Raw genomic sequence first — 13,750 nt, forward strand, 5'->3', positions numbered from 1 at the left:
TTGGAGAGGTTTGTTGTTAACGTGAATTTTGAAAACGTTTTTTTTTTTTTAATTAAAAGTAGTAAATAGTTTACATATACAAGAATATTGTTTTACTGTGCATCAAAAGCTGGAAATTTGATAATCAATCGAAAACACCAAGTGTCTTCCGGGTTTTAGGACTACAAACAGCTGAACGGCTCTTTTCGAGAAAACTACAATTCCCAGCAGCATGCGCGAGTGCGTGACGTTGGCTCGGCCGGGAGCGCGCACCGCGGAGCGGCTGGTGCTGATGCTCAGAGGACACGGAGTGATCCGAGCATCACCGGGAACCGACTGAATTATTGTGCCAAATATCTTTGGGCTTCGGTAGTATGCGTCAGGACGGATCCATGCAGGTTTGAACCTGTCTTTTTAAAACTTATGTTGTCATATGTGGCTTTATAATATTAAGTTGTTTCATTGTAATTCCAGTTTTCCTGAGCATTTCCGAATTGTATAGAAATGAATATAAGGCGAAATGTATCACAATTAATTTTTGTAACGTATTAACCTCGTTCTCACCATAATTAAATCTGTCGTTATGGTCAAATGAACGTAAGGGTGAATAAAATGGATATTTGTTATTGATGGAAACACACCCTAACCCTCTGTAATGTGGGGGGTTGGGGGGATAGTCCTGTACTAAAGCATTTTTATAGCTTTTAATCGCTTCCTCTCTGTACATTGATCATTATCATAATTAAAAGATTCTCAGCTTGACTGTATTTTTAAGATGGTCTTTGAGGGTGGGTTTTATGGATGATTTATTTCAGCCAATTACAAGCTCTAAATTTGATTAATGTCAAGCGTAAATAAAATGTGATATTTGTTTTATTGTAGGCCTATCTAGTGTTAAACATTTAGTTTGTTTGTGTAATGTGTAGAAGTAAGCTCAATAGGCCTGTACTTCTCAAAGCCAATTCACAAGTTTCGTCTTTACTGTTATTTAAACCATATGTCAAATCTGTCTTTTTTTAATACCCTTTTTAAGTATATTTAAAAAGAGATTTAGGTCTGATTATATTTGCAAATAATTATAGACCGATAATCGGTTTATCCAAATTATCTTTACATTTTTACTGTACTGCTAACACCATTGTAATTTTTATATTTTGTTTAAATATACATTAGGCTATATTTATAAATACAAAGTATGCAATGTTTTTCACAGTTATTCCTTAGATATGCATGAAGTATTAGATCTGATATTACAATAAAAATTATATATTATTTATATTCAATTAAATTTAGTTTTTTTTTTTTTTTTTACAATTTATTAATTTTTTATTTGATTACGAAAAATTTATTTAGATTAATTTAGATTGCAAAAAAACATGTAATACAGTGAAAAATTGCAAATTTTGATTACAAAACAGAGTAAATAGAGTAGATTATTATTATTTTTATTGTTATTATTCATAATTATATTGTAGTCGGATTATAAAGACTTGGAATTAAAATGAAAGAAATTAAAATTAGTTTCTACATTGGTTAGCAGACAATTAAACAAAAATAATATTGATCATCAAAAATAATAACAGTGTCATTATTATCAAACAAGTTTAGTGTTTAGTGTTAGATTTTTATTGTTTTTAAACTGTTAGTTTAAAATTGCTTGATTAGTGTCCGCTATCTTATGAAATGTAGCTCCATAATAGATGCAGATAAGCTTTTTGTTGATTTATTGGTGGAGATAAAATGCACATCTGTGTTGCCGGAGCTGTCTGTTCGAAAGTGTCTTTTCTCGTTCCAGATGGCTGCGACACAGAAAGAAGGATCTGACCAGAACTTCGATTACATGTTCAAACTGCTGATCATCGGCAACAGCAGTGTAGGAAAGACGTCGTTTCTCTTCCGGTACGCTGACGACTCCTTCACGTCAGCGTTTGTGAGCACGGTGGGCATCGATTTCAAAGTCAAAACCGTCTACAAGAACGACAAGAGAATCAAACTGCAGATATGGGTGAGTTGGCCTACATTAGACAGCAGGTTTCATTAGACTAGCTTGAAATGAGGCCGGTTAAATTGATGTCTTGCTTGCCTCAGGTCAGTGCTTCTCAACTGGTGGGTTGCAATCCACTAAATTAGACAGATGCCAGCATATTCTAGTTCGATATTCTCTCCTTCTCAAAAGTAAATGGTACATCTGACTCCTTGTGCATGGATATTCATTGCCTTAATATGATTGCTAAACTAATCTATGACAAGATCCTTACTATCTAAAATACTAAACGAAAGTCACTTTGTTGCATCAGATTATTTAGCAAATTCGGTCTTTTTGGCACAAACATATGAGTCAGTGTGACTCAAAATGGCTGAAATGCTCAAAGCAGGTGGTGAACAAACATGATGGATAAAAGTGGCTTAGTGGAATGATGTTTTGTACATTTGTTAGACGTCTAGTATGCATGCTTTCAGAAACCAGACAGATACAGGAAGGTTTTTAGGTTTTTAACCGAACTGATTTCATGCATGCAATTGGAGATTCAGTTTTGCCAGAGTGATTCAGCCCTTGGAGAATCATCTTTTCATGACACCAAATATAGTTCACCCCACTTTATTTTGTCTTTAATGCGAATTAAATCTTCAATACGGATTGATTGAAAAGCAGTAATGTTTTTTTATAGGTAATGCACAAGCTGTATGGAAAGTAGCCTGAAGCAAATGCCTGTGTTGAAAATTGCTGCATGTGTTTTCCAAACTGATTGGCATTGACATCATTGATTCAATAACGTCATTATTTTAAAGTCATGTGTGGAGAGCGAATGCTGATTGATTGCTCATTCAGACAGTTTTACATCAACCTGAGTTCCATAGTCATTGATCATATGATCAATCATTCATTTTTACACAAGCACAGCTGTTATTAAAGGGGTAATTCACCACTGGCAAGATAGAATTTTAATAAAAGTTGTCAGTCTATGCAATAGAAACAGTAAAAAAAAAAAAAAAAAACAGTGAAAAAGGGCTGTGGAAAAGACAGGAAAAAAAATATCTTAGTGCAGGCAAAACAGAAAAATAACACACATTGTTCATTTACTTATATTATCGACAATGTAGCAATACAAAGCTGTATTTTTCTTTATTAATACCAAGAAAAGTATAAGTATAATAAATATTAATAAATATATATTATTTATGTATAAGTAATAAAAACATTTTTCATATCATATCTAGAGGTCGACCGATAGTGGATTTTACCGATACCGATAGCTAGGTTGGACTACATTGGCCGATACCGATTAATCAACCGATAGTTTTCAAAATGGATACTGAAAGAGAGCTAGTGCTTTAAAAAAAGCAGCAACAGTACCGAACCATACTTTGTAAATGAATAAAAATATTAATATTATTTACTATATTGATCATTAAAGTTATTTCATAGTTTGCTAATGTTAAAAGAAGAAACTTTAAAATTTAAAAATGTAGCCTATTAGTAGCTAATAGTGAATGTTGAAATGAAAACACTCTAACAAGGAACCATACTTCTACAGTTTTCATTAATGCCACGAATGGACTCTTATTGTTAAGTGTTACCATTTAATTTCAGCAGTCATGCTTAAAGATGGCCATCTTTAAATATCTACACAAGGCCAAAGCATTAAAATTACATACATATGGATATTGTATGTGTACTCACACACTTTATTTGCTTCTATTTTTTAACATTTGATAATTATCTAATCAAAAAAAAAAAAAGTTAGTCACACAAAAGCGCAGCGCCTAGGTCTAGTCTAGGAGAACTCAGAGGTATCACACACACATACACCAGACGCTTTGCGTTCAAATCAAGTGGCGGTCTAAAAAAAATTATTTAATCACCAAAAGGACATAAGTTTGCTTCAAGAATGAACAATGTGGCATAAATGAGTTTGAAGTTCGGTGTTTAAAAAAAGCAGAGCAAGCGGAAAGAGAACGCGCGATCTGTATTACAGCTCTCTATATGAAGCATACAGACTTTATTAGAGCCACAGAAAGACAAACGTTTTGCTGAAAAATGCACAATACATAATTTATAGCCTAGGGTGAAGTCATACATTCACAACGATTTGGGACAAATATAATGTAATTTAATAGAAATCTATGTGAATGGCGCTCTGTTCCGCGGCAGGCTTTTCTGTCGGCTGTATTTAAATGCGAGTCTGGAGTTTCCCGCTCTGTGCAGCGCGCAGTGTCACGTGTCAAAATAAACAACACGTGCTGTCAGTGATTTCCTCCTCTAGAGGCCGCTCACATACTGTATAATGCCAGCGGACCCTTCTCAGCCACTCCAGCAATGGTTGCAAACCGGAAAACTATCGGCATGGATTTTTGCCGATAACCGATAGTTATCAACTATCGGTGCTGATTAATCGGCAAAACGATGAATCGGTTGACCTCTAATCATATCAATATACATATGCTTTTTTAGCTAAATGTTTCTTCCAGTGAATTTGCATTTTCAACACTTTGCCTTTAACAGGCAAAACATGCAAAAATGTAGTTTATAAAAAAGCCCTGGGGCTTCAAAAGACTTATAAATGGGATATTTTGGTGCAGGTGAAATAGAAAAATAATACACATTGTTTGTTTACTTACTGCTGTGATTTTTAACGATACAAAGCTGGTTGAAAATCAGTGAACTCACCATTTAACTGCTAATTTAATGCTTTTATATCAATAAATTGTTTGTTCATAATCATTTTAGTTGTAGATCCCACTTTTTTAAAGAAATACATTTTCAGCGTAGTAAAGGCTGAATTATCTCAGTTTTTGTTTGATTAAATATTTTGTTGCGCTATTATTTCACAAAACGCAACCTAGGACATTTCGGTATGTAGGACATGAGTTCATCACAGAATAAATGTGGTGAAACATTCTCAAGGGTCTTTATAGCTCCTGTCGTTCTCCTATTATATTAGCCAGATGTAGAGGACAGGAACAGCTGGGCTCAATGGTTTTGTTCCAGGAAGCGCAGCCGCATCAGCTATGAATCATGTGTCTCATTCAGCGGCGTGAGAATAGCTCATTTAGCATTATAGATCTGAGCGGCTTCATTTTGCGTTTCAAGAATGCAAGTCAATCAATCCAGTGAAAAGCTTTCCAATCTGTCCCGGCATGCCATTTAAAGTGACAATGCACATCTCAGGACGCCTGATAATTACTGTGCTAGGCCAGAAAGTGACAAGTAACTTTATTGCTGTTGTTAAGGCAAAATGTTAAAGCTAATAAGCTAAACTTGTCTAGCCCTGATAGAACGCATCCATTATAATCAACAGAGCTGCATACATTGCAAGCGCATGTTTTAGTAGCGTTGCACCCCTTGCTCTCAATGAAGAGGGTTGTAGAAGTGTGTCAAGAAACTAGACTCTCAGATATCACCTCACGCTCGTTGTGGAGATTTTACAATGAACTAATTACGTGTTTCTGAGAAGAAACATAATAGGAAGTGTTCCCACGTACCTCACATGTATTATTAAGATCACTCTGTGATCACCTGACACCTCTGAACCTGCTCTAATCGCATAACATCCGGGATACAGAGAGTTCACTTACTGCGTTTCACTGTATATGCTGTATTTACTGTATATCAGTATTATATTATTTTAATATTGTAAGCTGAAATCCATGACTGCTTAATTAACTAACAAATTAATGCAATACTTGTTTAATTTTATGTTGATTGTCTCTGAGATATACTGTATATATACAGGTGCATATAAAATAATTTGAATATCGTGAAAAAGTTCATTATTTTTTGTAACTTATTTCAAAAAGTGAAACATTCACATATTCTAGATTCATTACATGTAAAGTAAAACATTTCAAAATTAGAGCTTACAGCTCATGAAAGTCAAAGATCCAGTACCTCAAAATATTAGAATATTTCCTAAGATCAATCAAAAAAAGGATTTACAAAACAGAAAAGTTCAAGTTCTTTAAAGTATGTTAATTTATGCACTCAATGCTTGGTCGAGGCTCGTTTAGCTCAAACTCCAGCATCAGTGAGGTGTGGCATGGAAGCGATCAGCCTGTGGCACCGCTGAGGCATTATTGAGCCTTCAGCTCGTCTGTATTGTTGGATCGACTGTTTCTCATCTTTCTCTTGAAAATATCCCATAGATTCCATATGGGGTTCAGGTCAGGCATGTTGGCTGGCCAACCAAGGACAGTAATATCATGGTCAGCAAACCACTTGGAAGTGGTTTTGGCAGTGTGGGCAGGTGCTAAAGTTCTGCTGGAAAAGGAAATCAGCATCTCCATAAAGCTTGTCAGCAGATGGAAGCATAAAGTGCTCCAAAATCTCCTGGTAGATGGCTGCATTGACTTTGGACTTGATAAAACACAATGGACCAACACCAGCAGACGTCACAGCACCCCAAATCATCACTGACTTCAGAAACTTCACACTGGACTTCAAGCAGCTTGGATTCTGTGCCTCTCCAGTCCTCCTCTAGACTCCAGACCTTGATTTACAAATGAAATGCTGAAATGCCTACCTTAGCCCAGGTAAGATGCTTCTGACGTTGTTTCTGTTTCAGAAGTGGCTTGGTAGCCCTTTTCCTGAAGACGTCTGAGCGTGGTGACTCTTGATGCACTGACTCCAGCTTCAGTCCACTCCTTGTGAAGCTCTCCCAAGTGTCTGAATCAGCTTTGCTTGACCGTATTCTCAAGCTTGCTGTGATCCCTGTTGCTTGTGCACCTTTTCCTACTCTATTCCTTCCTTCCAGTCAACTTTTCATTAAATATGCTTTGATACAGCACTCTGTGAACAGCCACCTCTTTCAGTAATGACCTTCTGTGACATACCCTCTTTGTGGAGGGTGTCAATGATTGTCTTCTGGACCATTGCCAAGTCAGCAGTCTTCCCCATTATTGTGGTTTCAAAGAACAAGAGATACCCGGAATTTATACTGTAGGGTTGGTCATTTATTGAAACTCAAATGTAAATATATATATATATATATTTACATTTGAGGCACTATTAGCCTTCAGCTCGTCTGTATTGTTGGATCGACTGTTTCTCATCTCTCTCTTGAAAATATCCCATAGATGGAGCCTTCAGTAATCTTCTAATATTTTGAGATACTGGATTTTTGACTTTCATGAGCTGTAAGCTCTAATCATTAAAATTAAAACTTTTTAAATGTTTTACTTTACATGTAATGAATCTAGAATATATAAAAGTTTCACTTTTTGAAATAAGGTACAAAAAATAATGAACTTTTTCATGATATTCAATTTTTTTTTAGATGCACCTGTATATACAGTATGTATGTGTGTGTATGTGTATATACATATATATATACATATATAAAATATGGAGTTTAATGATAGCAAGTTAAATTTCTTTTGCATAACATTTACTAAAGTTGGCTTTGCTGAAATTGTTTATTATATTCTGACAAAGCTGTTGGTAGATTAAGGAGCTCACTGTAACAGTATAAATATATAATTTATATAATTTATCTATTACTCAAGCCAGTTTCTCAAAAACAAAATCAATGGATAATAAATATTTTCAATTTCTAATATTTCTGAGTGAATATTGTGTATAATAAATCTCACTTGCTATTATTAAATTGCACATATATCTATATATCTATATCTATCTATCTCTCTCTCTCTCTCATATATATATATATATATATATGTGTGTGTGTGTGTGTGTGTGTGTGTGTGTGTGTGATATACACAATATTTAGCCAGAATTCACTCAAAAACCTTTGCAACAAAAAAGTTTAACATTTTCTCAATGAGGTATGGAATTCACTGACACAATATTAATATATAGAATGAATAGAATTTATAATTCATAAAATGGCTGACAATCTTAAAATAGTCAAATGTCTTATCACTGCTTACAATCAAAGATAGAGGACGTTTGCTTTCTGTCTTGTATTTTGTCATTTATAGCCTACTTAGTTGCTTATTAAATTAAGATCTCATGTCTGTAATCTTATTTGCAGTCATGGGATGGGAGTGTAATTATTATCAGTTTAGTATTAGATTTAAAACCTTACCAGTCCTGTACTTTAAACGCTTCATTTCTTCCCAAAAACTCTGTGCGTTCGTCGTCCATGTGCTTCGTGGTCAGAGGAGACGCCACCACCGATGACATGACTATTCATCTTGAGCTATTTTTACACTCACTCGTTCAACCACGAAGCCTTTTGGGAGAAATCGTAGAGGTAGAACGAGGAGGTGAGTGAGTTCATGTGTGTGTGTGTGTGCGCGCATGTTTTCTTTTCCCCATGGCGTATGTCTCCTTTCATTCACAGAGATTTTCTCTATGCTTTTGTGTGCACGCCGTTCAGAAAGCAAAAGTCCTAAAAGCGATGCTAAATTTGTTCGCTTGAATTGTGCCTGTGTTGTTATGATAAGAAATCTGAAGAACCAAAAGAAAACTAAAGGCCTTTCAGCTGAAAAAAAAACAGACATTTGAAAACCTAATTTATCATTGAAACCACATTAATATTCTTCCGAAAATGAAATCATCTTTATTCATGCCAAGAAAAGTATATGTTATGAAGTGTAATATTATTATATAAGTGTATATTATTTATAAAGGGATAAATAAAAACCACACACACGTGTATATATATATATATATATATACAGTATAGTATTTTTTTCCCCCTCGAGAGACATCATGGCTTGCAAACAAGCGAAGCATGACAGTTGCTCAGTGTTTGGATGTACAAATGAACACCGAAGTATTTTTTAGTTCCTTCATCCGAGCCTATGGCTAGCATTAGCTACATGATAATAACTGTAACAGCATACACAAACAAACCAAGTAAAGTACCATATCCAGACACAATATTTTAAACTAACCATTCAGAGACGTCCTGCTGTAGCCGCTGAGTTGCAACTTCTTCATCCGGTGCTTCTCCATCCGGATCAGATTCTGGGTCAAACTGAAAAGCTTGAACGACTGTGTGTCTACGAGCCATTGCGATACATCCACTGTCAACATTAGCGCATGGTAGCGCAAGCTGGTTAAGGCCACACACCCACCCTCCACCTTGCCCCGTCTCTCTCCTCCTCATTAGCATTTAAAGCTACAGACACAGAAATGGCAAGTCCTAAGGAAAGCTCATTGTGGGACTGGCTCGTAGTGGCTGAAATTCTGCGGGAAAGAGACTTCAGATACAGTACTAGGGACCACTTAGGCCTATATAAAAGCATCCAAAAAGCAGCATGTCATGGGACCTTTAAGCACAGATATATTTTTAGTGTAAAGGCGCACGACTCACCGTCACTTTGCTTTTTTTCACACACGCAAAGAGAGATACAGAGCGAGAGAGTCTTACATACCAAGCAGAATTGACGCGCTACATGTAAACGATATTCTTTGTTGTATTTTCCTGTCAAAACAACTGAGTTCCTTTGGAATTCTTCAGCTTTTAAGAACTGCCGGTTTCTCCGATAGTGGGCGGAACTAATGTGCAAACGACAATCTCATTGGCTGGCACTCGCCTATTATTGTCCCTGTTTTTATTTCAGCAAATCAATTCGAGCGAAAGCACACAACCTGATTAATATTCATGAATCCAGCAGCTTGTTAATCTTTACTGTGTTTTATATTGTTCTTATTAGTAGAATTCATAGTATTATTATCTTACCAGTATTATTGTTAGTTTTTTTTTTCCCCATTTTTTTTTTTACAGAAACACAGAATGACCAAAAAAAAAAAAGAAAGCTAAGTTTAGTTAAAATGACTAATATGCATTCATTTATGTGACCCTGGACCACAAAACCAGTTTTAAGTGTCAATTTTTCGAAATTGAGATTTATACATCATCTGAAAGCTGAATAAATAAGCTGGAAATCTGGAATCTGAGGGTGCAAAAAAATCAAAATATTGAGAAAATCGCTTTTAAAGTTGTCCAAATGAAGTTCTTAGCAATGCATATTACTAATCAAAAATTTGATACAAAAAGTTTTTATACATTTGTGATAAAAAAATTACAAAATATCTTCATGGAACATGATCTTTACTTAATATTATAATGATTTTTAGCATAAAAGAAAAATTGATAATTTTGACCCATACAATGTATTTTTGGCTATTGCTACAAATATACCCCAGCGACTTAAGACTGGTTTTGTGGTCCAGGGTCACATATGGTTACCAAGTTTTAATTCAAATTACTGAAGTTTTATCATTAAATGATACTTGATTATCATAATATAATGTTTGACTGACTGATGTTAAGAGTGTACTTTCCGATATTTAAAAAGCTGTGCCATATTACAAACATATATATATATATATATATATATATATATATATATATGTATGTGTGTGTGTGTGTGTGTGTGTGTGTGTGAAATAATATAAAATATATATAGTATGCATATCCGTATATGGTATTAATTAAAAAAATTTACTAGCCAATGGCGATTCAATTGCCAAGATGTCTGTAGAGGGTTATATATAGTATATTTCATTGTACGCATGGGGTCCCTGTGTTCACCAAACCCATCTTGAGTGTTTGCTGCTAAAAAGCTCATTTTTTAGTTTCATCTGACCATAGAAGCCAGTCCCATTTGAAGTTCCAGTCGTGTCTGATAACTGAATATGCTGGAGTTTGTTTTTGGATGAGCGAGGAGAATTTTTCTTGAAACCCTCCCAAACAACATGTGGTGATGTAGGTGCTGTTTGACAATTTTTTTAAAGGTTTTCTGACCCCGAGACTCAACTATTTTCTGCAATTCTCCAGCTGTGGTCCTTGGAGAGTCTTTAGCCGCTCAAACTCTCCTCCTCGCCGTGCATTAGGACGATATAGACACACGTCCTCTTCCAGGCAGTTTCATAACATTTTATGTTGATTGGAAATTCTTAATTATTGTCCTGATGGTGTAAATGGGAATTTTCACTGCTCTAGCTCTTTTCTTAAAGCCACTTCACTAATTTGTGAAGCTCAATTATCTTTTGCTGCACATCAGAAATATATTCTTTGGTTTTTCTCATTGTGATCGATGATTAAGGGAATTTGGGGTTTGTTTTCCCTCCTATTTAAATTTCTATGAAACAGGAAGCCATGGCTGGATAATTTCATGTTCATAATCACCCTGGAGTGCTCAGAATTGTGAATATGATTGGGAATATACTTCAGAGATATTTTACTCATAAGAATTTCTAGGGGTGCCAATAATTGTGTCCAACGTGTATTTGAGAAAAAACATTTTTTTTATAATGATATTTCCCCCATTTTAAATTCTTATTATCCAATAAAAGGTTCGATTTTTGTGATTTAAAAAAAATAAAAGATCAAAAGGATTAACAATGCAGATGATTTTTTTTGCACAGGCTCCTTTGATCATATTTACCAAGGGTGCCGATATTTTTGGCAATGACTGTACATATATATATATATATATATATATATATATATATATGTATGTGTGTGTGTGTGTGTGTGTGTTATTTTAAATAAATTATTTACAAATAATTTACAAATAATTTATTTTTAAAATGTATGCCCTTTTAGCTTAATTTTTCATTATTATTATCAGAATATTTTTATCATATTTATTCATACCATGAAAATGAAGTGTAATAAATATTATGTATTACTTATTTATAAGTTATGTATAGATATTATAGATATGTAGATATATATATATATGATCAAAAGTATAAGTAAAGAAGTAATTTGAAGAACAATCTTGAAGAACAGAAGTAAAGAAGATCATGTCTGGTGCTTAATATCAGGGCTAGTATGGTTAACTAAAACTAAAATCATAAAACAGTTTTTGTTACTTAAAACAACAACTCTGGAATAAAAAAATTTAAATAAAAATAAATTTAAAACATTAATGAAAACTATAATAGTATCTCATTCTCAATAATACTAAAATAACCCTGCTTAATATTCAGTTATATGGGGCAAAAATTTGGACCAGTGAGATTTTTTTTATAGGGGCGGGTTTAGCAAAACTAGAAACCAATAAAAAAAATCTGTCATTAAATATCCTAATGCTCATCGCCTGTTTTAGTCGTGTTTGCTTATGGCAAAAATAACAGTCTTGCCAGACACATGCATATTACGACACATTGAAACACATTTTATAAAAAGCTGTCTGCACTAGTTTGCTTGGTGTTAGATTTTTTAAATCTACTACTGCGGTATAAACTGTACGAGTTTTAACCATCATTAACTGTAGTGATATTGTAGGTGTGACGTTTCTTCATCGCCTGTCGCGGTTCTCTCTCTTTGTACTTTGACTTGCTGTCTGTGAATTTCTTTGCAAGCATGAACTGATTTCTTTAAAGATCTCTGCTCGAGCGTCTCTCCCTCAGACTGTGAAAGTGTCAGCTGTTTTTTACCAGTCCTCATTTGCTCAGCTGCTGATCTTAAGTATTTTCGCTCACTCACAGCAATTCACCCTTCTAAATCAAATCAGTGCTCGCGGTCTAGCAGCGGCCCCAGAGGACGGAGGTAACAGCCCATCTCCTAAATGACTCGCTCAGATTGTCTAACGTTAATTTATTGGCCCAATGAAAGGATAAAGGGTTAGTCCACACAAGTCACAGATCAATAAAACTCAGGGTTGGATGAATCTGTCGGATGGCGTGCAAACGTACCTGCCCTGTCAGAAGGAGGGTGACGCATTAACGAACATGCTCTTCATTACCTTAATGACGCCACCGCCGCTATGTCATTCAGGAAATGAAAACCATACTCTCTCTCTTTTCTAATCTTTTAATGCGCAAAGGAGGAAAATCAAACATCATTTGAGCTTGAAAATCTCATATTTCCTGCTTTTTTTTAGTTAAAAAGTAGTTAATGCATTTTTTAATGCAAAGACATATTTAAAAATTTTAATTTATATATGACAATATAGCAAAACAGCAGTGTTTACCTGCATATATTTATACATACAAAAATATTATATATAATTGTATTATTATAAAATATTAAAAATAATTATAGAATTTAAATGCTATATATATATATTACATGTACTATATAAATAATAGGTTTTCCTGTTTTAGTATATTTAGTATATATTACTGTTCAGAATATCAGGTCAGTACCATTTTTCAAAATAAATAATTGTATTTTTTAAATTAATAAATAATAAAAATAATAATGAATAAAAAATTTTAAATAAAAAAATAAATCCTGGAAGCAAATTATATTAAACAACTGATAATAGTAAGAAATGTTCTGTGAGCTTCAAATCAGCATATTAGAATGATTTCTGAAGGATCATGTGACACTGAAGACTGGATTAGTGATGCTGAAAATTCTGATTTGCATCATAGGAATAAATCAATGTATTCAAATAGAAAACATCTATTCTAAATTGTAAAAATATTTCACAATATTACTGTTTTTACTGTATTTTTGATCAAATAAATGCAGCCTTGAAGAGACTTCTTTCAAAAACATTATACAATCTCACTAACCCCAAATCTTTCTTCCTGTGTCACAGTGTATGATGTTGTTGTGTCGTCTCCATTATAAGTCACAGCACTTTTGACAGCTTGACCTTTCAACAGCACCAGTCTCACATCTGAGTCTGTTACAGTAATGACTCCATCATCTTCTCTGTCTTTTAGAGAACATCATTTCAGCCTTTTGTTTGCGTCAGAGACAGAAAAGGCCGTGCGTAAACCAAATCTGTGCTATAAGAACATTTATTACAAGCATCTAATGGGTGTTTTGGAGGCGGTGAAATGAAGGATATAATGATTTTAAAGGAAGCCAGTTTTCCTTGTTTCCAAACATGT

General features: G+C 34.2%; 1 protein-coding gene across 1 annotated transcript in view; it reads left to right on the plus strand.

Moving 5' to 3' along the window:
• The window catches only part of LOC131548447 (ras-related protein Rab-3C-like), a 30,154-nt gene that overhangs the window by 529 nt on the left and 15,875 nt on the right, over positions 1-13,750 (plus strand). Inside the window, exons 2-3 of the mRNA XM_058789711.1 lie at positions 160-377; positions 1,775-1,984. Of these exons, the coding sequence (XP_058645694.1) occupies positions 354-377; positions 1,775-1,984 (234 nt within the window). The 5' untranslated portion in view covers positions 160-353. The remainder of the gene's footprint in view (positions 1-159; positions 378-1,774; positions 1,985-13,750) is intronic.

Source organism: Onychostoma macrolepis, chromosome 10 (assembly GCF_012432095.1).
Source record: "Onychostoma macrolepis isolate SWU-2019 chromosome 10, ASM1243209v1, whole genome shotgun sequence".
Classification (NCBI taxonomy): Eukaryota; Metazoa; Chordata; class Actinopteri; order Cypriniformes; family Cyprinidae; genus Onychostoma; species Onychostoma macrolepis.